Consider the following 24,596-nt stretch of genomic DNA (forward strand, 5'->3'; position numbering starts at 1 on the left):
TTCTCAGAGCCATCTGGAGCGACACATGGGAAACAACAATAGATCTTAAATACTGCTCAAAAACTTTGTGCCAAGATGTTTAAATAAGAAACGTATATTCTTTAAAATGACACTAACCAACGCAATAAAGTACACTGTTTACTACTTAAAATCATCACTCAGATCACATAGATTTGACCATCAGACCCTACAATATCTATATACATCTTTAGTATAACGTTAATCAATTTCCCATAAAAGACAGGTTCCTTTCACTTGTTTCTGGTCTGTCTGTGGGAAGTCATCAAATCTTAACTCGCATCCCGGAGCCACGAGATAAAGCAAGGAAGGGCGTTAGTTAAAAGCACTTACCTGAATCCTCTAAACATCTCCATCTCTCTCTCTCCCCAGGCAATTTCAGATTTGGAGGTTGAGTTGTCGAGTCTACGTGAGGACCTCCAGAGGGCCCACACCCAGCACAAGCAGCAGCTGGCAGAGATGGCGTTGCTTCGGGAGGAAGAGAAGCAGAGGGCATTCCTGGACAAGGAGGCATCGCTGGACCGCCTCCGCTCCGACGTGGAGCGCATCCGCAGCGACCTTGAGAGGAGCCACCAGCAGGAGAAGGACGCTGCTCAGGAAAAGGTGGGTGACAGACAGTAGGATGGGAGGAGGGGAGTGTGTGTGTGGGTTGGGGGGTGACATATGGGCAGTTTCCAATAGGATGCTGCCTGTATAAACTGCAATACATCACTGTCTATTCCCTGTGTGGAATGGATGAGTAGGATAAAGTGACATAGGGCACTGATAGCTCACTGGGTTGAGCAGGCGCCCCATATTCAGAGGCTATAGTCCTCGCTGCAGCCGGCCCCGGTTCGAATCCCCCGGTGTGCCCTTTGCTGCATGTCATTCCCCCTCTCTCTGCCTCCCCATTTCCTGTTTATTTGTATTGTCCTGTCAATTAAAGGCAAAAAGCCCCCAAAATTACTTTATTTTAATTAACAATAATTACTTTGAAAAAATTATTCACTGGCAGAGAAAAGAGGAGGTGCATTCATGCCAAAAATAGGCTGTAAAAACTGAATTAAGCAGGAAGAGAAAGGTCATGGTGGAGGAGTGTTTTAACTCCTGTGTAGAGGAGAAACTGGGGAGGGAAAGAAGTAGCTACGTATGTTAGTCAGGTTATTTTTATTAGCAGCGTGTTAAAGGACAATTCCAGGCGAATTCAACTCGGGGGTGTATTTTCCTATCATTTTAGGTCTAAAAGAAGGAATTTGAAGATTTTCAGTTTAATCGCTCCTGTTTTGCGGTAGTTGCGTCTGTCCCCGCATCGCCACGGCAGCAATGAATGGGAGTGGATGTAAGTTCCGCTGTTTAGGCTGTTTCCAGCCCTCAAAGCCACAATTTTTTTCCACAGACAGCGTCAGGTGGCGACTCAAACATGCACCGAGAAGTTTATTTTACTTGAAGCAAGTCAGGAGTTGATATTCCTGTGTTTATGACACAAACGGTAGCTTTTCCCACTGCACCTGAACACACCGAGCACGGCAACTGGGTCTCGCGCGAGACTCCGGGAGACTTTGAATTAGATCTAGTTTTACAAACATGTCGGCTTGCTTGAAGTAAATAAACTTCTGGGTGCATGTTTGAGTCTCCATCTGACGCTGTCTGTGGGAAAAAAAAATGTGGCTTTGAGGGATGTAAACAGCCTAAACAGCAGAACTTACATCCACTCCCATTCATTGCTGCCGTGGCGATGCGGGGACAGACACAACTACCGCAAAACAGGAGCAATTAAACTGAAAATCTTCAGATTCCTTCTTTTAGACCTAAAATGATAGGAAAATACACCCCCGAGTTGAATTTGCCTGGAATTGTCCTTTAACTCCTGTGTAGAGGAGAAACTGGGGAGGGAAAGAAGTAGCTACGTATGTTAGTCAGGTTATTTTTATTAGCAGCGTGTTAAGAGAGACGTCCTTGTTTTCTTATGTCACCGAAGCAACATTGTTGTTTCCACAATCAAGTTTTTGTGCGTATCGCTTTCCTCTTTGCTGTTGTTCTGTCTTCTTCTGTTTCCATCTCACATACAGATGCGTCAAAGAAGTTTTTGAAAAATGTTTTCTGTATCAAGCTCTGGTTTTTGTTTTTGTTTTGTTTCTTTTTATCTGTGTTGACAGTGAAAACATTGTGTTCTTGTGTCTGCGTGTGTGGGGTGGGGACTAGTTATATAATGCTTTTATCCAAAACCTTTCAACCTTATAATTTGCCTCACATTCACATATTCTCACACACACACACACACACACGGACACATACGCTCCCACACCGATGGCAGCTAGCTTCCTCGCAAGGCACCGGCCAGATCATCAGGAGCAAATGGAGTTTAGTGTCATACTAAAGGATACTCAGACATGTGGACGGGAGGAGCCCAGGATCAAACCGCCACCTGCGATTAGAGGATGACCTGCTCTACCTACTGAGCCACAGCTGCCCCCAGGGGAGGAAGGCCCGCCTCGGTTCACCGGTGTAGTACATGTGTGCTGCTATGTCGTGCCAGTACAGATCAGAAAGCCGTAATAATCCCTAATGATATGTACTACTCATCAAACAGAACCTTGTATGTTGCTTTTAAAGCATATTTCAACACAACAGAAAAGTTGAAAGAAAGTTGAATAAGGTGAAGCATCATCGCTTTTATTGTTTTGAAATACATACTAGTTAGGGGACTGGCCTTTAGGCTCAGTCATGGAGTAGAACCGACAAAATTTCAGTAGAGCCTTTATCCACCTTTTCTTTTTGCTATCTTGGTGAACCAGGAAGTACTTCAATTAGAACTTCTGAGGTCCCTGCTTTGCTTTTTCTTTCTATCTTTCCTTCTTCCTCTCTTTTTGTGTCATATTTGCTCCCCTTGCCACTACGGAAACTGGACCCACAGCTGGGAAATCACCCATAATCTTGTGCTGGTCTAGCAGGAAGCTGACCTAAGGTGGTGTTGATCAGAACCTAATCCCTCGGCAGGGCCCATCAAAGAGAGCATTTTTCATTAGACACCATCCCGCGCCAGCTGCGCAGCATTAGCCCCGGAATGCGGGGACCTCCAAAGCACCCAGGCGGCCATTTTGGCTCCATATGGCAGACAGAACCAGGGGTACTGAGGGGAGCGAGATCCGAGGAAAAGAGTGCGCTTATTACAGGGTAATCCTCATTTGAAGAAATCACGCCATTTCCTATCTGTCCCTTTTTGGATGTGAAGGCTATTTTGCAGCTAAAAGTTATTTTATCTTTTTGGCACACTTTAGTTCCTCTCTCTCTCTCTCTCTTCTCTCTTTTTTGTACATAGTAAAAAAAAATGACCCACAGTTGTCAGGGAATCTGGAGTGGATTCAAAGCAGTGAGGCTGAATGTTGAACTTAGACTGATAAGACTATCAGCAATGTGCTAGTTTCACTTTTTCATGAAAGAGATAAATGATTTCTCCGTCCTTTTTAGTCAGCTGAAAGTGCATGCTTCTAAAAAAAAACTCACCAAAGGTTGGACGTCTTACTTTTCTCCTTTTTTCTACTTTCAAATCTGACTCCAAGTTTGACTTCGTAGTGGGTAGGGAAAAGTTTCACTACTTCATTGCGCTCAGTTTTTTTCTTTTTTTTTCCACATGGGATTGAAGTCAGCCAGGCCTCAGATCCATATTGACTCATTCGCCCTGTTTTGTAAGCTGAAAAATTCTCATTCTTTTGATGCAGACAGAAATGCTGTCCTCTGCAGTCCACCATACTCTTGGAAGCAGAGCCCGGGCAAGCCAGCTTTTCCTTTTCTTTTTTTTTTTGAACACATCTCCCAGATCCTGGAAAAAAGGCCAGAGAAATCCATTAAATCCATGAATGGATTCTCATCAAAGACGCATGCGTTTAAGGGAGAGACAGAGAGGGATACAGGGGGATGGGAGGATGTTTTTGGGAGTAGACAGTCAGAGCTGTTGGAATGAAATAATGAGAAACAGAATATCAGAGGAGATAAGATCAGACGTTAAGATAGTTCCATACATTTGAGCTTCACCAAAAAGGAGGGAGGAGAGAAGGAGAAGTGATGGAGGTAGGCTGAGAAGGTGTGTGTGTGTGGGGAGGGGGGGTTAGTCTAGTTGCAATTGAAGTTTGTCTTTGTAAGTGCGTGCATGTGTGTGTGTGTGTGTGCACGCGTGTGGGTGTGTTCATAGGTAAGAATGGACACACACAACCCCAGACCTCCCAATCTCTGTGCTCCACTGAGGGGCCTGTGAAGCTGCCTCTGTGTCTGATAAAGACACCTCATCTCTGGGCCACAGTACAGCTTGCCTCTCACCCACACCACCTCCTTATCGGACTTTCTTATTCTCCTCCACTCCCCCCACCGTCCATCTGTCTTTCCCCCTCTACCTTCAAGTCGTGGCAAAGCCCAGAACGTTGGGGCTTTCTATAAAGAGTTGGCCTCGCCAGAAATCAGGGCTAGACTTTGAGCAAGTGTAGGAACACTGTTTATTCACACACATACACACACACATACTTGTGTATGTATGCTCACTAGCATACTGAGCACAGGTCATGGGCTCCAGTTATATGAACTTAAAGTTTGGTTAGTGGAGAAAAGGCCTTTGTGTTGGACCTCTTCACCTCACACCGATGTATCTTACTCCCTCCCTGCCGGTCAATACTGGAGATCTGAGCTCATGTGCAACAAAAGATCAGGAGGTCTGAATAGCGTCTGGAACCTTGAACTCATATTTACTCTTAGTCTGGAGAGCAAGGCTCTTTGAACTGTTGGAGGTGATTAGATGTGCAAATTTAGTCTGATATGTTGGTGTGGTCCTGGGTGTTTGTGCACGAGAGAGCGAGAGAGTGCATGTGTGCTTACTTGGTATGTTTGCATAGGACATGCACTGCATCCACTAATAATTCTAAGTAGCCTCATTCTTATGGTTGCTGGTGTAAACAGCACCATGTTTGTGCAGAAAAAGTGCATATTCACAAAAAGCACAAAGTGACAGAGGACAGGGTTAGGCTTACACTTACTGGTGAGTGTATGTGCGCGCACATGCGTGTGTGCCTGCTTGGTATGTGTGTGTGTGTATGTGTGTGTGTGTGTGTAGAGCTTTACTTCTGATCAAAGGGACAGGACATTTCATCAAACACTAACCAAGTGTGACACGACCACCTGGAGGCAAACATCAGCCAATAAGAAATCAGTATTTTGGCACGCAGTAACCAATGACTGCTCCCTGTGCCACAGCCCCAGTGTCCCCCCAGCCATGCCCCATATGACTACCTAGACATGAAAGCCACGACAGTGCTCACTCTTTCTCTGACACGCTCGCACACACTTGCAGAGTGTTGGAGAGCTGAGGTCTGAAGGCCTCTGTCTTGTACTTTTCCTCTTTTTTTTCTACAGGTATTTCTTTTTTTGCTTCAAGGTAGTCCGTATAACTGAGAGGTTTTCTTCCAAACGTTAGGTCGGCACACACAGTGTATAAGATTATGTCCCCTAGCTGGAGCTGGAGCCTTCTTTTGTGTGTCTCCACTCGTTATGACATGACACTGTAGCTGTGAGGGGCCTTTAGATAACAATGACCGACATAGGTCTGTAGGTGGTGATGTTTTTTTTTTGCCTCCTTGCTTGAAAACTGTTTCTTTTAAAGAAAGGGGAAAGCAGGGAAATGGGTTTACAGCCAGGAAGATGCACACGCAGAGACATTCAAACCCACTGTAGAATACACAGATGGACAACAGCAGATAGCACGTCATAGATTACAAGAACCTTATAGTAGTGAACAAATATGATTAAAAAGTAATGTATCAATAAATAAACAGCATGAAGCATAAAGTGCAAAGTGTCCAAGCACTTAGCAAATTAAAAGCAACATCTAATGGAGTTGGTCATGACTTCAAATTGACTAGTTCCCTGTCATTGCATCTGATCAAATGTGTGTATGGATAAGATTAGCTTATTGGGGCCTTTTGAAAATCTAACATTTTGAATCCAGATATTCCCCTTTGCATCTTGATTCAGTCAAGCTGATTTGAAGTTCATTCATAGGATTTTGTCTTGATTTTTATCTGTAAAAAAAACAAACAGTTATTTTCTTTTAAAGCAACCATCACAAGGCGCTTAAAGATTTTTTAAAAAAGAGAAAAGAAACAGTGCTCATCAATGCAGCAGGGGAGGATGATGTCAGCTGCTGTCTGGTCCTTCAGCTTGGATACAGACTTTAAAACTCATCTAAGTTGTGGGGCACCATATAGCTCAGTAGGTTGAGCAGACTCCCCATATGCAGAGGCTACAGTCCTCGCTGCAGCCGGCCCCAGTTCGAATCCCGAATCTGGGTGGCCCTTTGCTGCATGTCATTCCCCCTCTCTCTGCCTCCCCATTTCCTGTCTCTCTCAACCGTCCTGTCTATTAAAGGCAAAAAGCCCCCAAAAATATACTTAAAAATACAATAAAAAAACGCATCTAAGTTGTTTGGCACAAGAAAATCCTCTGTGTATAAGTTTTATTTGTAGTGCCATACACGAAGCTGACAGTGCAGTCTTTTTATGTGGCTGGAGAGGCGTCTTTTTTGACTCTATTACCTATGTGTGGCCATGCTTAAATGTGGTTTGACTGATTGGATCTGAATTTGGTTCAATGAATTCTTGTTTTATTCACATCCATATTTAGGGTTGCACACTTGTGAACAGAGACCACCCAAGGTGTTCAAGTGCAAAAAATGTTAACATTTTCACAGAAGTTACAACTCCGACACAGTACCAATGTTAACTGTTTGTGCCTCTAACTTGTTCTGAAGTTTGTGTGGATCTCTTTACCCATGTCCACTTGTTTTACCTTGTTTTAGTGAAAAATGTTGAGGCATGTAAAAAAGTCAATACAACTGTTAATAAATTAGATAAAGAGTAAAAAACCACAGCAAAACCTTAATATTAGAATACTGGAAATTTGGACTAGAGAAGGCTAAACTAGAGAAATCTGGCTGTAGATATTTTTTTTTTTTCTCCTAGTGCGTTGATTCACTGCTTTATTCAATAATTAAATTCCATGTCTATCTATTCCCATTAGCTTTAAATCTGACTTGCTGAGGCATATACTTTCAGCCTCAGTGAGCATACTGTTCTCTCTCTCAGCCAGAAGATGGTGGTACGAGGTTGTTGTCATTGTTGTTGTCATAGCCACATCTTGTTCTTCTCCCTTGCCCCCTGTCACTGCTGACTTATTAGGTTGGTCCTCTGCCATTTGGAGATACACCAAATCACATTATTCAGTCGGTCATGGATTAGACGAGGAGGAGAAAAACACAAGCTGAGGGATGATCAAAGAGGGCCCGCATTCACCTCACACTGACAGACTAACTGGGAGACAAAGAGATGGGGGAGGCAGAGCAAAGAATCTGATTTAAGGGGAGAAAGAGGTAAAGTTTAGGATATTCAAAGCAGGGCATGTAGATTATTGGATCTCTGTTGTGTCTGAATTTGGAATCGAGTCTGATTTGAGTTGTGTTACTGAACGTTTACGTCACTGCAGCAGCACAAACACACATTAAAGCATTTTTTTTTTTAAGTGATAGGGATTGTGTTTTTGTGTTTGTGTATGAACATATGTTGGCTGTTTGTGTTTGCGTGCGTGTGCGCATGCCCAGACCTATGTGAGCTCCCCGTTTCCTCAGTGCACCATCGGGCCCGGCGGCAGAGAGAGAGAGAGAGAGAGAGAGAGTGAGTCACCCAGCACATGAAAGAGTCAAAGTAAAAGATCTGCCGTCCCAAAAAAACATCACACGGCTCCCTTGCTCACTTTTTGAAGTCATCCAAGAGGAGGGAGGGAAGCGACACACTTTCTCAATCGCATTAGAACATGGCGTCAGGCAGCTCCCATCTTGTTGCACGCTATAGATTACACTTTGGTTCTGAGTTTTAAGTGGGACACCGCGATACTGAGCTCTGTTTTTGGGGTTAAGGTCCTAATTCAACTTGAAAACATCCCACATCTGAACATCAGGCAGACTTATTGATCAAAGGAGGGATGGAGGCATAAATAGACAGGAAGTGGAGTGATGCCTAGACTGAAAACTAGAAAGACAGATTTTTGTTCCAGATTAATCCAATGACCAATTGGAGAGAAAAAAAGTTACATCTCTCTTACTGAAATTACTGCCGTCACAGTCATCTTCAGTTAAGACCTCTGCCTGTAAACCAGTTCATAGAAATCTGGGCACACAAAGCATGACTGAGACTCTTTTTCTGCGGGTTTTTAAAGTCGGTCCACCTGGATAATATTAATGTAATTGTTAACGCTGTGATTCTACAAGAAATCCGTCCGTTGAGCATTCAGAGCCTCAAAGAAACTTTTTTCCTAGATTTTATGATGTGGGTTAAATGTTAAACCTACTCACACTGATGGTAATGGATGTAATTGGTTTTCTGATACCAAGAACTGGCTGCTTGAGTGTGTAATCTCTGAGCATTTGGTATGTTGTGTGTGTGTGCGCGTGTGTCTGCGTGTTTGATGTATGTTTATCTGTGTATGCCTGTCTGCGTGTGCCCATGATACATTATTTCTGTACTATGTGTGATGCAGCACTGACAGTGAGCAGTGCGGATGAAGAGAATCACTACTGACAGGCAGTGATGGCAAACTGTGAAATGGAAATAAAGCCTCTTGTCATTACAGCAACCAACTCGCTCTTGCGCACACAGATACACAGGCGAGCGCAGCAAGACAGCAATGATTACAGACAAACGAGCAAATAACATCTCCCCGCTCTCCCTTGCTGGCAGATTGAACTCAAATTGTTATGAGAGACATGCGTGGTGAACAGAGAATCATTTTGAATGCTTACAAATACTGCTGCCACTAAAACTGAAGGCTTTGGTGCAGCAATGGGGAAAAGCTTCTCTTTGAAATCAGTTTTTTTTTTTTTTTGGTTTTGTTTTTGAGAAATGAACCCCACAAATCAGCTCCCCTGAGTGCAATATACAACATGTTGTGTGCAGGGTGAAAGTACCAAACACCATTAAAAAAAATATATATATATTGTAGTGCCCGTTCAAAATGTGCCTGTTGTTCAGGGCTGATTGCTTGGCCTGTGTTAATCCATCTTTTAACCATCTCGAGAGCATCATCCAAACAACTCCACACTCAACATTGCGCTTCCTTGGGTCCTAAGCAATAAACTCTGCAGCGTGTGTGGTCAAGTCGGTCTCGGTTGTTACCGCTGGAGTTGTTTGCTCGGCCCCAATAGTTCTGGGTGATGGCCTCTTACTACTAAGTTAACACCCTGGTAAATTGATTTTGCGGAGGAAATTGTCAACGCTGCCCTCGTAGCGTAGTCCCACCCCCACATCACGTAAGGTGTGGAAAAGCAAAGATTGAAGCTTCATTTAGAACCGCTCACCCGAACAACTTCAGTTTCAAGTTGGTGAAATGAGTAGAGTTACGAAGAAAATCAAAATACAGACAGATGGAAATTCATCCATGCAGTTAAGTGTCAATATATTCCTGCCCTATATCTAATTACCTGTCAACTGGTGGTCAAATTATGCCCTTAGTGACATCCTTTGTGCGTAATGCTGAGATAACTGCTCTTTAGCAATGTGAGATGGATTGGAAACATACAGTACAGGAGAAATGCCATATGGAGGCAATATCATGGCCAGGATTGTATACTTCTCTGAACAGGTTTGAAAATACTTTTTTTTTTTAAATACTTCTGGAAACAGACACACAAACTATAACAAACAGAGAAGATATCATCCGTTATCAGCATTTCTCGACTGAGAAATGGTTATTTTGGTTTCTTCCTCCTTTGGCAGCAATACAATGGTTCATTCAAAACAATGGGACTGCACACCTTGAGCAAATCTCACTTCCAAACAGCTATAGATCAAACGCTTGGATGTGTGTTGGCCTTCGTGTGCCCTGTTTGTCCATTATCTGTGTTTGAGTAAGTGTGACTTGTGTGCATATCTTTACTCCTGGCAGCTTGTGTGTGTGTGCGCGTGTTTGTGTGTATGCGTGCGTGCGTGTGTGTGTGTGCGTGCGTGCTTGGCCTGATTCCCACTGCAGATTATTAATTAAGTTCTGGTAAGCGGTGCATGCCTTGCCTTCAGATCCACTTCCACTCTCTTTAACACGCACACACACATACATACACACGTACACATACCCGTACACACACACACACACACACACACACACACTTCAAAGCAGCTGCACTCCACACCGCTAGGATTAAGAGGCGATTGAAGAGCCTGATACAGCCTCAAAGTGCCTTCAGCACGAAAATGCCTTTGGCAGAGTACAGGTAGTCTCTTTGAAAGTGCTTAGACACACATACACACAGACACACACGTATGGCTGGGCTTTTAATTTATCTCTAATTTTCCCTTTGTATTTGTCAGTCCTGTTGGGCTGTTTTTTTTCCGCATGTACTATCCACATCTTCATCTATTTCCAGCCATATTTAATGTGTGTTTAGATGGTTGGGCTCTATAATGTATGATGTTGTATAATGTTTCCCGCTAAATTCCCCTGAGTGACTGTTGGTAAAAAGGAATAGGCTAGTAGCAAGCTCTTTATGTTTTTATGAAACATCTGAGCATGTTTGCATGTCAATACGACCATATGTTGCCATGAATACACTCACATGTGATTGTGAACTCAGCATCATGTACAGTCAAACACATTTCATTACCCGTAGTCAATAGCAGAGATGATGCTGATATTTCATTTTTCATTTTCAACAGAGAGCCACATCCCTTTTATATTGAAACATGCATTGCAGAGATAATGACATCAAATCAAAGACGTGCGGTGCTTTTGAAAGCAACATGTTTTTTTAAGAAAATTAGCCTGCTGACAAATTATCAATAGATAAGAGGCAGAGATATATCTGAAAAAAAGAAAGAAAAAGAAGACAGCCAAACTTCAATTATCTCTGTATCACTTAAGCTGTAGCCAAGATGGAGCGCTCCTGCAGCAGTAAGGGGAGACAACAAATGTGTCAGCTGTACAGAAAAAACATGGAAGGCCTCCGTTTGTGCCCCTCTCCCACACACAGTTCTTTCTCTTGCCTTTTCTACACCCTTCTTTGTCTCCCCCTCTCTCATCAGCTGCTATAGAGCCCCTAGGGACAAGCGGGCCGCCACTCAAAAGAGTCCTGGCTGCAGGAAGGCCCGTATCCTTGGTGATGGCTCTGTGTTTCCGTGGTGACAGGTGTGTCCGCTCAGAGCGGACGGCGGTGTTTGTCAGGAAGTGTTTGGACGGGGCGCAGAGTCCAAACGAAGCTCAGGTGTTGATGGCTGCGAGGGGTACATCCATTGAAACAGTGTTTGTTCATGAGTTGTCAGTCTGTCAGTAGCTGTCATGACCAGAGAGACGTGTCTGTGTGTGTGTGTCTGTGTGTGTGTGTGTGTGTGTGTGTGTGTGTCTCATGTGTCTATGTATGTGGGCTTTTATGTATGAGTCACATTTACTGCATCTTCATTTCTTTATAACTGGTGGTTTATATTAAAGCAGAAGTAAGCGATCCGGTCGTTTTGGCTAATGCTGCGTTCCAGGCAGGCTTTTGAAACCGTAAATTACAGCTTCAAGTCACAACTTACGACTTTGTAGCGTTCCAGGCAACCCACTCGTGTTTTTCCGACCTGTTTTACCTGTGAAAGTCACTATAACGGCCACTCGTAACTTCCGACCCGTGAACTCGTACCAGATCGAACTGGTACGACTTCACAGGTCGGAAAAACACGAGTTACGGGCTGCCTTGAACGCACCATAACGTCTTGTGTTAGCAGCCCCCGCCCTCGTCATGGATCTATTGGTCCTCGTCCCTACGTCACCACATTCAGGCGCATCCCTTGGCTGCACACACAGCCCTGCATGCCGTTCTCTCTCCTCATTGGATAAAACTTGTAGGATACAAGAAAAGTTTTCTCCTCGGCTCAGAGCAGAGCAGAGTGACTGACAGACCCGTGTTTCGGTCCAAACACTCTATGTAAGTGATTGCTGTCGGAAGATATAACTATTTAAGACTTATATTAACACAAAAATATCGCTTACTTCTGCTTTAATATTTGCATCATTTCCCATGCAACACTTAATTGCTTATCACTTCAGTTTTCAGAGTTTTACAGAGATAGGATGAGATACAACTTTTGTAACACCTGTGGGGAAATTGATTAGGTTATCATTTAAATCTGAATAATAATCAGCTTCACAGTGTACTCCAAACGTAGAACTGAACTTGATGCACATCCACCGAAAAGACTTGACTGCCTTTCAGATAATGACCTGCCGTATATCCCCTATTAATTTGAGCCCCAGTCTTTCTACAGCCCTCGTATAGACCTCGCCACTATGCGTACAGGCAGTCATTGACATCCCCATCGAATTCCAGCACTTCACACCTAATTATCTCACTCCACCGTTCAGCCTCTCATTGTAACTCTGGCATCACAACAGAGCTCGCTGAAAGGAGACGGATCTTGTGTTAGACACTGGCGGTCTTTGCTTCCAGCTGGCTAGCTTCCCATAGAGAAACAACGGAAAACAAAGAGACAAGCGGCGCTCAATAAACTCTAAACAACAATCTCCATTCACTCCCATTCTGTCTCCGCCGTGTTGTGTCTCTGCAGCTTCTCCCGATCACCTCTCTTTTTTTCTCTCTCTCTTCAATAGCTAATTGGCAGCAAAGTTTTAATTCCCCCCCCCTGCCCCCCTTCTTGTTAAGTGATGAATTGTTGGCAGGGGATCAAAGAGAAGCGGTGCCCACTGTGCACCATGCCCGTCACTACCTGCTGGCACACATGAGCGCGGGGACTGGCGCTGTGCCAAGGGGCCACAGGCCTGCACCGCGGGGACACACTGCCAAGAGGCAAGAGGTCAACGTGTGTGTGTCTGTCTGTGTGTGTGTAAGCATAGTGAAGTTGGGTGGGTGGTGTGTCCCTGTGCATTTCCCTAACAGAGAACTTCACAACTCTCTCGTGGCGTGTCTCTATCCGTCCGTCCGCATATCTCTCTCCCACACTCTCCTCTCCTTTCTCGTTGCAGACCAGCAGCAGGTTGAAGCAGATTGAGAAGGAGTACAGTCAGAAGCTCACCAAGTCTGCCCAGGTAATCAGTTTTCTCTTCTACCTCTTTTTTTCCCTCTCTTTCATTTCATATTCCACCAAACACTTGGACAAATGTACTGGGAGAGGTGAGGAAACGCATGAAAATACACACACACACACTCACTCACACACTCTTGAACGCCTAGCAAGCCTCCCTGCCCTTTACCCCTTAAGCAGATATGCAGAAGCGCACAACAAGGTGCACGTACACATCCCATATCTGGCATGAGGTTTGCGCAAAGTTCAGACACATAAATCCACACATAAAACAGAGGAGCTTGTATTACAGTAAGCACATCTTGTCTGGCTTTACTCTTGTACGTTTCTTATTATCTCTGTCCATAGATGACTGCTTCAAAAACTTTACCGTTCAGCTTGAACAGAATCGTGTGAAGTCGGGACAGTTTATTAGCTATTTGCCCTTGAAGAGATTGCCCATAGTGAGCTGGAAGGAAGATAATATTACACTTACTTACATTCATAAGGTGGCTAAAGACATGACTACAGATTATGTAAAGTGTCTCTAAATGTGTTGATAGGCAACAATTTGCTAGCGTTAAGTTATTATATCAGTGTTGTGTTTACAGCTTGTTCAGCTGCCCCCAAGTGGCCAAAAATCAATTATTGCTGCTTTAAAATCCACTCACTGCTTGAGGTACTCTGTAGTGCCAACTTGTACTGCAATAGCTTGCACTTGGAATGCTTTGTGCTGTATATTAAAGAGGATGCACCCAGATTAATGCTGCATTCTTGCACTGAGTTGTTCCATTATTTACATCAATATCCTCTTTGTTGGAGGTGATTTATCATTCACTTACAGAATTAAGACCACTAAAATGTCATAGCATCATTGCAAACTAGTACTAATATGTTGTAACCCTGCAACTAATATCAGTGACACAAAACTGTGATGTGGAGGTGTGCAAGGGGAAAAAGATAAGATACACTACAAAATGAAAATTTGCCCAGTTTCTCAAAAGGAAGAGTTAACGGAGCTCTGCGTTAGCCCACTCCATGCATCATAGAGAACATGTAGAGACCGCGAGCAGCCCAGCTCTCTGTGTGATCGCTGTAGTCCCCATTGCCCTGATGTGCTCTGTAGTTCTTTGATGGGAGCTACTGAGCCTGCTCAAGTAGCCTCTGTAGCATCTTGAAGTGTAAATTGACCTTAAAATAAATCTAATTATATTTCTCACACTTTTTACGTCACATTTTTGTCAGGAGTATTCTCCTCTCCGTCACACTCTCTTGCCTCACCCGTTTTTAAAGAGGAACTAAGCAGGATTTTTAGCTTACCTATGCTACATTTTTACCTTAATTAAATAACTTTGGAGTAATTGTGATGGTTTAATAAATGACTTGTAACTTGTTACAGGGAGAACGGAGGCTCTCTGCCTTCCACTTAGCATCTCTTGGCCAAAAAACAACCTTGCACGATCAGCGCCGCCGCCCCGGTGTCCCAGCTCTCGTCTCTGCGGCACCACGACACAAACGCACCCTGTAACTTGTAATCTCTTGTTTATGACAGATAAGACTACACAAATATACACGTAACATTGCATATGATATATAATGTTATATACGGCTCTATTGAGTTATTTCTGGCCGGCTTCGTTGTAAACAAATGCACATGGCCAGGAGGAGGGTTAGCAAAACAGCAGAAAAGTGACCAGACTTTGCATAGTTCTCCTTTAATACTACTTCCTGTCATAGTGTTATTTGGCCACACTCTTAAAATCTTTCTAATTGATGGCCATATGTTTAACATTACTGCTTGTCTCAGACCTAGCTCTTTTAAAATATATATCCACTCTCTAACCAGGAATATAACTTTTTAGGACACACTGTCATCCAGCAAAAATGTCTTTTACCTCGTCAGTTTAAAAGACCCAAAACACCCTAAGTAGTGTTTACATTATAGAGAAAAGAGTTGTCTTCTTGATTATGTAGCAGGCTAAAATATCACACTCATTTGGCCGTAATTGCACCTCGTTACCCAAAGAGGAGATTCAAAGAAGGGGTTTTTGTTGTTTTTCTTTCTTTCTTCTCCTCTTTAAATCCCCCCATTTTGGGCCGGCTGGCAGAGGCACAGAGTTGAAAGCGGGGTTGACAAGCAGATGTTGTGAGAAAACGGTAGCTTATTAGGTTACACAATGCTCAACTTCAAAAGAAGTCGGATGCTGTGCGAAAGTTCAGCTATGTTTGCCCGCTTTGGCAGTGCGGTACGCCACCACATACACATACAGCAACAAGTGATTAATCCTTCTCATCCTGTTTTTAGGGACACAGAGCTGGCACGGGTTCAACAAACAACACTCTCTGACATTAAAGACACATCTATCTCTGTGCGCCAAATTCAACACCTTTTGTTGAAGTGTATAGAAGATTATGCTGATGGTGTGGGCATCTTTGCAAATATATTAATATGCGTGATGATTAATGCAGGCTATTTGTCGTGGGCTTGGGCAGCTTTGTTTTAAAAGGTAAAGGTGGAACGGAGGGGTTTATGTTACCTACCCCTTGGGGCAACTCAGGCAAATGTAAACAAGAGGCCTTTGAACCTCAAAGGCTAACCCCAGTTGTTAACCCCTCAGTGTCTGACAGGGGGCATCGCTCTTGAGCTCAGCTGCATGGCTAATAGCCCAATTAAAAACATACCACGCCATACATTATCCTGCGGGACTGGAGACGCACCACATAAGGGTATATGTTTATGCACACGCATCCCCTCAGTTTTTCACATTACCTCTATGCTTTTGTCTCTCTTTCACTGCCACACACACATACAGAGGCTCTCCTAATTAGTGTCTCTCCAATATAATCCTGTGTGTTAAGCGTCTAGCTGCGAGTGGTCCTCCTGGGTGACCTGTGAACTGAACGGGGCTGCTCTCTTCCCCCACTTAATGATCAGGCTACAGTGGGTGGTAGCTGTGGTACTGGTGGGAGATCATTACTTTATCCCTGACCGTCCACCGTGGGAGTGGGTAGGAGGTGGAGGGAATTTACCATGGGAGGCACAGTGCATGAGAAGTACCATGTTCTTTTAAAAAAAAAAGGTTAAAGTTCACTCCATATGCAAATATATCTCATTTATTTCAGCGCAATACTGGTTGTTAACTTCCACAAACACGGCTTCCATGTGACCCTTTAGACCTGTATTAACCAATACGATCTGTTACAATATTTGTTCCTTTTGATAAAGTCCTGTGTTAAAAAATACTTGAAAATATTAGTGTATCCCACTTACTGTTTATACTTCAGGCTATTTAATTTACTGTTAAAACAGCTATAATCTATATATTTATATTGACAGCGAATGAAAGGTCACATATATGACCACATATATATGATATCCATAAATATGGAACGGGGTCAAATGGTGATAAAGTCACAGATGATCATTTGACTCCGTAGTCTCATTTTAATATATATATTTTTAAAGCATTTTTATTTTTTTAATTCACTGTCGGGTCTCAGCAATTTCACCGGTGTTTCCAGACAAATCATTTTGAACTGCTTAACCCTCCTGTTGTCCTCCTGGGTCAAGGAAGGAAGGACGAAGGGAAAGAAGGAAGGAAGGACAAAGGGAAAGATGAGAGGACAGAAGGAAGGGAAAAATGAAGGAAAAATAGAAGGAGGGAAGGAATAGATTGGGTCAATTGAGTCAAGAAGAAGAAGTAAGGACGAAGGGAAGGAAGGAAGGGAGGGAAAAAGGATTGTGGAAAGAAGAAAGGGAAAAAGGAAGGAAAGAAAGATGGAGGGAGGGAACAGATTCATTCAAGGAAGGAAGAAGAAGGGAGGTAAGAAGGAAGGGAAAAGGGAAGGAAATAAAGATGGAGGTACATAGGGAACAGATCAGGTCAATTGGAGGAGAGGAAGAAGAAGTAAAGAGGAAGGATGGAAGGAAGGAAGGAAGGAAGGAAGGAAGGGAAAAAGGATTGTGGAAAGAAGGAAGGATGGAGGAAGGAAATACAGTAGATTGGGTCAATTTGACCCAGAAGGACAACAGGAGGGTTAAGCAATACAGGTCTATAAATCCACTGCTCACCACAGTACCTTCACAGCCCCAGAAACAAAGTTAGCAACTAGCTGGTGAACATAGCTCACCATTTAGCTGCAAAACATGTGTAAACAGGCAACTGTTTGCCAACACTTAACAACTTAATAAGGTGATAATACGTCAGCATGTTAACATCTTGCTGTGCTGCCTCCAAGTGGCCAAAAATTCATCAGTGCATTCAATCAAAGTTTGTGCGAGTAAACGCATATTTACATCAGCTACTGTATGAAGTTGCTCATCACTATCAGAAAATCACATAGTACTTTATTTAGTGATTTTTCTTTGGTAAAGCTGATACTAGTTATTAATTCATCAGTTAATCTGTGGCTCTTGTACATGGTATGCATGTTATTTTCCCCTCACTGGAAAAAAGTGTGCATAAAAGTGTGAGTAAATCGTTCAGTGTCTTGAACCAGGACTCACTGTTTTGACAAGTTTTCACACCCACAAGTGTGAAAACTTGTTTACTTTTGTGTCCATAGTTATTCACCTTTTTGGTTTACAAACGGGGGAATAAACACAGCAGACCTGCTCATTTCTCCCCCTTCTTTTACCTCAGGTTCATGGAGAGGTAAGCCTGCCTTTAGCCCGAACAGAGATGCTCGCAGGCTGGGAAAAATAGACAAGTCTCACCAGACCAATTACAGACTTAAAAAGGCATGGCTGGCTATCAGAGAAAAAGGTGCTGTGGTGTGTGTGTATATGTAGAGGAATAACAAGACAGACAGCTGAGTTGAGTAGTTTAGAGTGCTGCCACCGCCCCGTGGCTGAGGACCAGCAGATGCAGGGAATCCATATTGCAAAATAATTATTACACCCAGATATGATGTTCCCATAATACCGTGCCATTTGTTGCTTTCATGTGGCTTTCCCACTGACAAAATAAGCCTAATCTCCCTCTCATCTCACTCTCTCTCCCTCCCTCTCTGTCTCTCCCTCCCTCTCTCTCTCTCTCCCTCTCTCTCTCTCTGTGGTCGACCCGCACCACCCTAACTCCCATACTCCCACACAATGTGCTGTGGATTCCAGCAGGGCTAGTCCTCCAGAGTTCGAACACGGTAAACAATTATCTGTCTAGCCCAAAGCTATAGCAGCAGCATTATCCCCCCCCCCCTCCTCCCCTCTGTCTCTTTCTATTTCCCCATCTCTCCCTTCCTCTCCCTCTCTCTTTCACTGTCTCTCATCTTTCCTCAGCCTTTCCCTGACAGTGGCTTAAATAGAATGTTAATTTTGACTGGAGGATTTCAAAGCTGAGGCAGCTCCTTTTCATCTTGGTGTGCACCGCAAGTTCACCAACACAAAGTCACTCTGCTCTTCAAAAAGGAAGTTGTTTTTTCCTTCCTGTCTATTTTTTTTTTTTACCCCTCTCTCTTCTCTTTCTCTGTTTTCTGTCTCGTCTCAAAAAAGACATGAGACTCTGGGAAAAGCAGTGTTTTAAAGAGGTTGTTACTGCCACCCAAATCCATGACAAATATGAAATGCACTTGCAAGTGAGACCAGTGAAATGAAGCAAATGAGCTTTGTTTAGCGAACTTGTTTAGCATTTTGCGTCTGGCAGCAGGTTTTCTCTCCACTTTGATTGTTTTACCGCATCATTTGTTTCATACATAAGCTCAGAAGAAGGAGTACATAAAGGTTACACATGCAGTGGGGAAAAGAGTTCTTCAGAGCAGAGCTGATTAACTCAGTTGATATAACACTGAGAGGTCAATTGTCCATCAGCCACTTGTGCTGATTATCTGTCACTCCTTTGCCCACATGAGGCCTAGTAGGTACATTAGGTAAAATTAGAAATTAAAATCAACCATTCACTTTCTTCTCACCCGTAGCTAATCGCGGAGCTTCAGACGTCTGCGTGTGACTCAAAGGAGGAGGCTGTGCGTCTGCAGCAGGCGATGAAGAGGCAGCTGGAGGAGGCCAACACTCGATGGGATGAGGAGAGGAGGACAATGACTCACCATGCCAATCAGGCCGCTCAGGTCAGTGTCAGACACTTAAGACATCAGTCACTTCATCACAACTGCACACAATGCATCAAGTAACATAGAAACTAAATGACTTTGCTGTGCTCTTTCCATTTTGTTCAAGAGCAATATTACTACTGCATTGTCAGTGTTTGTTTGGGAAAAGCTTTAAATCCAAATGGCTCAATCTTGTGAGAAAGAACGTGTTTCTTTTTTTTCATATTAGATCAAATGTTGGAGAAGTGTGTGACCCAGTTCGGTCTGTACCTAGTCGAAGTTGCATTAAAATTAGATATTAACCATCTGGAAGAAAGAAAGTTGTTGTTCCTACAAACAACTACACAAAATACAACAAATGACATCTTGTAATACTGTGGCTTGGTCTATTCAGTTGTTTGATAAAGACATTTTTCACAATAAATAAACTTTCTTAGTTTCTGTTTTGACTTACTAGTAGTGCATGTAAATATACCGACAGAGGATTAAAACCTGAACCTGTAGCAGCATCTGTGCTGCTCTTTGGTCAGTCTTCAAGGTGGCAACTTTTTTTTTATCGGCTTTTCTTATCTTCCTGTCCTCCTTATCTCCTAGCAGTCTTATATACTTCCTGTCTTTTATCATTGGTCTCTGTGGTGTTCATTGGGGAGGCGAGGGGGGTCAGTTAACTATGTCCTCAGAAAGCCTTGTCTGGAACCGGCTTTTATAGAGAAGACACGGGTCGCTTTTCTTTTGTCAACTCGTGGACACAGTTTATATTGAGCATGCGCTCTGTCATTTAATGGCCAGTTGCAAACTCTATAGTGTCTTTAAGTGTCTTGTGTGCTCTTTGTCTGGCTGAACCTTATAAATCTGTCTGCTGCACCCCACTCCATAGCCTCTCTATATCATTACTGTCATTCCCCTTTACAGATAGAATTTACAATTGGGCTCCTTTTTTTAGCTTTTAGCTTTTCAAACTTTAATTTTCACTTCTGTTTGTTTCTTTTAACATCTATAGAGTGGTTTTACTTAAGTTAATGTAGTTTGAAGATTAGATGTGAAAAATCTCTCTTGTGGTGAAAGATTTCCACACTTGACTTGTGCCATTGTTTCATCATTGAGACGCTCGAAAAAAGTGGTCAATCGTCTATTCCCCAGTCTCTATCGTGATCTTCATCCTCCTTTATGCACATTTCTCCTTTTGGAATAACAGGATCTTTTAATCTGCCTCCTGCCCTAGCAACCACACTGGGACACAATGGCAGTTGATTGGGCGTGGCTCACTAAATAAAGAGTTGTTGTGTCTGGGATCAGCACATGTTTCCAAACTCAACCTTGTATGGTTGTGGTTGCAGCTGCCTCATATAGTAAGGAGGCAGGTCTTTCAGCCTCACTTTAGATCTCCTCTCCTTCCAGGCCCAGTAGCCCCCCACCCCCTTCACTCAGACCGGAGTTTTTTCCTAAAAGTGTGCAGTTTGCTCTGAAATGGCTATTCAGAGCCCTTCCACACACACATAATGTCTGAAATACCCTACCCTCTACTGCTACTGCTACCAATACATGATGGGAAGTAAAGGGCAGATGGCTCTGTGGTCCAAATCTGCCCGGACCCTTCACAGCAGAGTTTATAGAGAACTACAGATCTCTTCAGAATCGCTGTCTTAGCAATTCATAAACTCACAAAACCACATACAAAAAGCATCACAGAGGAGGAGCTGACTTTTTATGCTTATGTGACACAATGGTCAACAAGAAATAACTGATATTCAGTCATGAGGGATTTATTCAAATTATATTTTATTCCTGTTTCATTAAAGAGAGTAGCTACCTGTTCACATTCAGTCCTTTGACGTAAATGTGGGACAAAAACAACTTTAACATCATTGATGATGATGCAGTTTTACACACTACTGTACAAATTACACTATAATTCTTCCTTTATTAAAAATTCCATTAACTCTTTGACTGCCAAAGACGAGTTATCTCGTCTTAGCGAATCCAAGCGTAGTCTGCCAAAGACGAGATAACTCGTCTTAGCGTTTTTTTAATGGCAACGCCATGTTGAATGTCTTGCCCTACTCCTCTGTGAAGATCAGACTTGTATCATCAAAATAAAGTGCAGAAAAACACATTTGGATTGAGAGATATAAAAACTATAGCGTGTTTTTCCCCCCTTACGGAGCGGTGCGGGTGTCTGACTGCAGCGGCGCCGCTCCGTGACACTCTGGCCGCCGGTGAGAGCTTAGGGGGCGGCGGCGGGGCTCATGGCGGCTCGGCAGCTCGTCGAAGCTCCGTGCAGCTCCGTGATACAAAGCACAAACGTCAGTAACAACAACCCCGTTGATCGCTCGTCGTTAGTCGTCAAGAGCGTTTGGAAAGTCGCCAGATTTTGCGAGAAATCACTCAGATTGCAGCTTGAAAATCCCCGATCTAGTGTGGATGAGGAACGGACGGCGCCGGCGAACATGACGAGGAGAGCTATGGTGTCTGTCTGTTGTGAGCGTAGGTACATGTCTGTGGCTGTGAGCAGAGCGATAGATATAACAGGGGGCACGTGACGTCAGCCAGAGCTGTAGGCTGTGTGTGTGTAGATGTGTGTGAGACAGAGAGAGTGAGTGAGACCGCTGCCTGCTGACCAGAGGAAGCTGGATCTGATCTAAAGCGCCGTGTTTCGGCTACAAAAACCTGTCGAACTGATCCGCGCGCGCGCGCGCGCGCGCGCGCACACACACACACACACACACACACACACACACACACACACACACACACACACACACACACACACACAGACACACACACGCACGCACACACACACGCACATGTCACGTACGCACACACACTAAAAAAAAGAAAATAAAAAGTTGTAACTCAAAGAAAAGAAGGAAAAAAGGCTGCAGTAGTGTGTGTCAGTAGCTAAATATTTTGTCTTTTGTCATCAAAAGTCATTTGTCAGTGTTGATTTAGTTGTTGTTTACAAGAGAACAACTGTACAGATGTTGAGGCATCACTAAAGCAAAATATAAAGGAGCCAATTGTACTGGTTCACCTGAAAATGACAGTCGACACAAAAACCTCTTTTTCTCAAGATTTTGGTGCCAAAATGGCATTTTGGGCTAAACTAACCTATATTCAACCGCCAATTTCACAAGACTGGAACAAGATAGAAACAAACAGTTTTTTTTTCTGGAAACTAGAGACCCTCATCTTTCCTTTGATGGGTTGAATGTGTATGTAGTAACAGTACATAATATATGGTGGGTCTACGGAAATCAGTCAAAAAGCTGGAAAATGCCTGGCAAGCTGGAGGAAGCTGCTGTGAGAATGGCTGGCAGTCAAAGAGTTAAATGTCTGTCACTGTGTCATCGTGCTTAGTGTAGTTCTTGATTGTCACTTTAAGGGAGATTCTGTGACACTGTTGCTGGCTACATTTGTGCATATAGCTTTGTTTCTTGTAATGCAGCTGTATCATGACAGACACGCACACACACACACACGGTCTCCCCTGTTGTAGACTGTGTTAAGACACAGGCCTTGGCATATGTGTTGCGAGCGGACAAAAGCTTTCTGTTTCCATTATCATGTGTCCTCATTATTATGATCCCCGCTGTATTACCCACCCGCTAATGAGACTCCAATTAATGGTTGAATTGCTTATTAAAGGACAGACATGATGGGAAGAGGAGAATCAGTGGGGGAGAAGAAGGTAAGATTGGTCAAACGGCAAATAAAGAGACATAAAAAATAAATGAATAAAAATGGAGTTGGTGTAAACTTGAAAGAAAAGGGGATAGGGAGGCGGGTGAGATGGTAAACAATGGAGGGGAAGAAAGGGAGAGGCAAAGAAAGGTTGGAGGAAGTGTGAGGATTGAGACAGCAAACAGACGGACAAGGGAAGAAAGCGGGAGAGAGAGAGAAAAAAAAAGGCCGAAAGAAATGGCGGAGAGCTGTCAGTGGGCCATCAGAGGGAGTGTGTCGCCTGCTGACATTGTTTCCATGCTGCTCACTTCAAAGGGCTCGGATTATGAAGAGAGCGAGGGGCTTCAGACAATGGGAGGGGAAGAAAATAACATCAAAGTTAGCCGCGCATTTGAATTGGGATAATCCCAAAACAGTTGTTCTGAATGCATGCTGCACCAGATCAGATGTCCCTTTTTTTTCCTTGCCAGCCTTGTTCTGCCGTTTCTAGCCTGAATTTAGCTCCCTCTGTGGCTCTACTGTACTTGTGACTTCTTAAATGTCGGTGTTAACTGCAGAGGCCTTTGTATCTCGTAAACCCCTTTTTTTAGAACAACGGCAGTACAGTTAAGTATGCTCATTATCTGGGGTTTTTGGTATAAGTGACGTTTAGGTGGAGGAGTATTTTTTGTGGTGTGTGCGTGGGAGCATGGTGTGTGTGTGTGTGTGTGTGTGTGTGTGTGTGTGTGTGTGTGTGTGTGTGTGTGTGTGGAGGCATGAGTGTCTGAGTGTGTGCTTGGCATGTGTTGCCATAGACAGGGACACTGGCTTTGCATTGGCACTGCTCTGCTCAGTTTGTATTATAGCAAATAGACTGAATATGAAAGCGTTTGCTGCAAACTGTTGCAGAAAAGTGCACAGGCTGGTTACAGCAAAACGCTGATACAGATTAATGAGCAGTAGTGGGAAACCAAGCAGCCTTGTTGTTTTGACCTTTTGATATGAACTTAAAGCTCCATCAGGGATTTTTTTCATATTCGCACTGAAACAAATTACTGCATGTAATATGAGTGTGCTGCTAATACTGCTGAAATTCAACTCTTCTTTTAGCTTTTTAGCCACTTTTGGCTCGTTGCTTTGCTATATCGGAGAATAAATGTAAAAGAAGCTGAGGTTTGGTAAAACCCTTCACCTGACCTCCTGCCGCTGTTTCCCGTGATCGATCTCTCATATGGCGCTGCGGTCAGAGTAGTTCGTGGGCCACTATTTCCGATCCAGTTATATTTAGGTTACTAATTATCTCATAACAGTAGGCAAGGCAGGAGTGGGCAGTTTTAATGCACTGGAACCGGCCCAGTGTCAAAGGACTGTGGAAGGTGAAAGCAAGATGAAAGTGTCACATTTGCTTTCATCTGTCCAGTCTATTCATATCAGGTACTGGGGGGGGGGGGGGGCAATGAAGAGGAAGCCAGCCTAGCACATTGGGACATGGCCAGTGTTTGGGTTAGAGGAGTATCTACTTCCTGATGTCATCTGTTTCCCTACGTGTGGTATCCAAGAGAAGTGTCCGTGTTTGTGGATGGATTTTTTTTATTTTTTTATCTTATGATGATGAGACACAGGGGGTTTGAGGTGAATGTGAAGTTTAATAGTGAGGGTGTTGGGATTAGTTGAGTGCAGGATGTGTTTATGTGGCCATGTGCACAGTGTGTCCCGTTTGTGTGTGTGTGTGCGGGGCCACATGAGTGAGTGTGAGTGTGCACTTGCCTGCAATGTGCAGCTGCCAAATCTGACAGACCTCAAGCCCACATTAGT

At 43.6% G+C, this 24,596-nt stretch overlaps 1 protein-coding gene across 1 annotated transcript in view; it reads left to right on the plus strand.

Moving 5' to 3' along the window:
* Window positions 1-24,596, plus strand: part of cep112 (centrosomal protein 112) — a 103,264-nt gene that overhangs the window by 59,060 nt on the left and 19,608 nt on the right. Inside the window, 3 exon segments of the mRNA XM_085784300.1 lie at window positions 391-621; window positions 13,039-13,101; window positions 18,990-19,139. Coding sequence (XP_085640426.1) covers window positions 391-621; window positions 13,039-13,101; window positions 18,990-19,139 — 444 coding nt within the window.

Source organism: Trachurus japonicus, chromosome 8 (assembly GCF_045865225.1).
Source record: "Trachurus japonicus isolate A0001 chromosome 8, Traja_1.0".
In the NCBI taxonomy this organism is placed as follows: domain Eukaryota; kingdom Metazoa; phylum Chordata; class Actinopteri; order Carangiformes; family Carangidae; genus Trachurus; species Trachurus japonicus.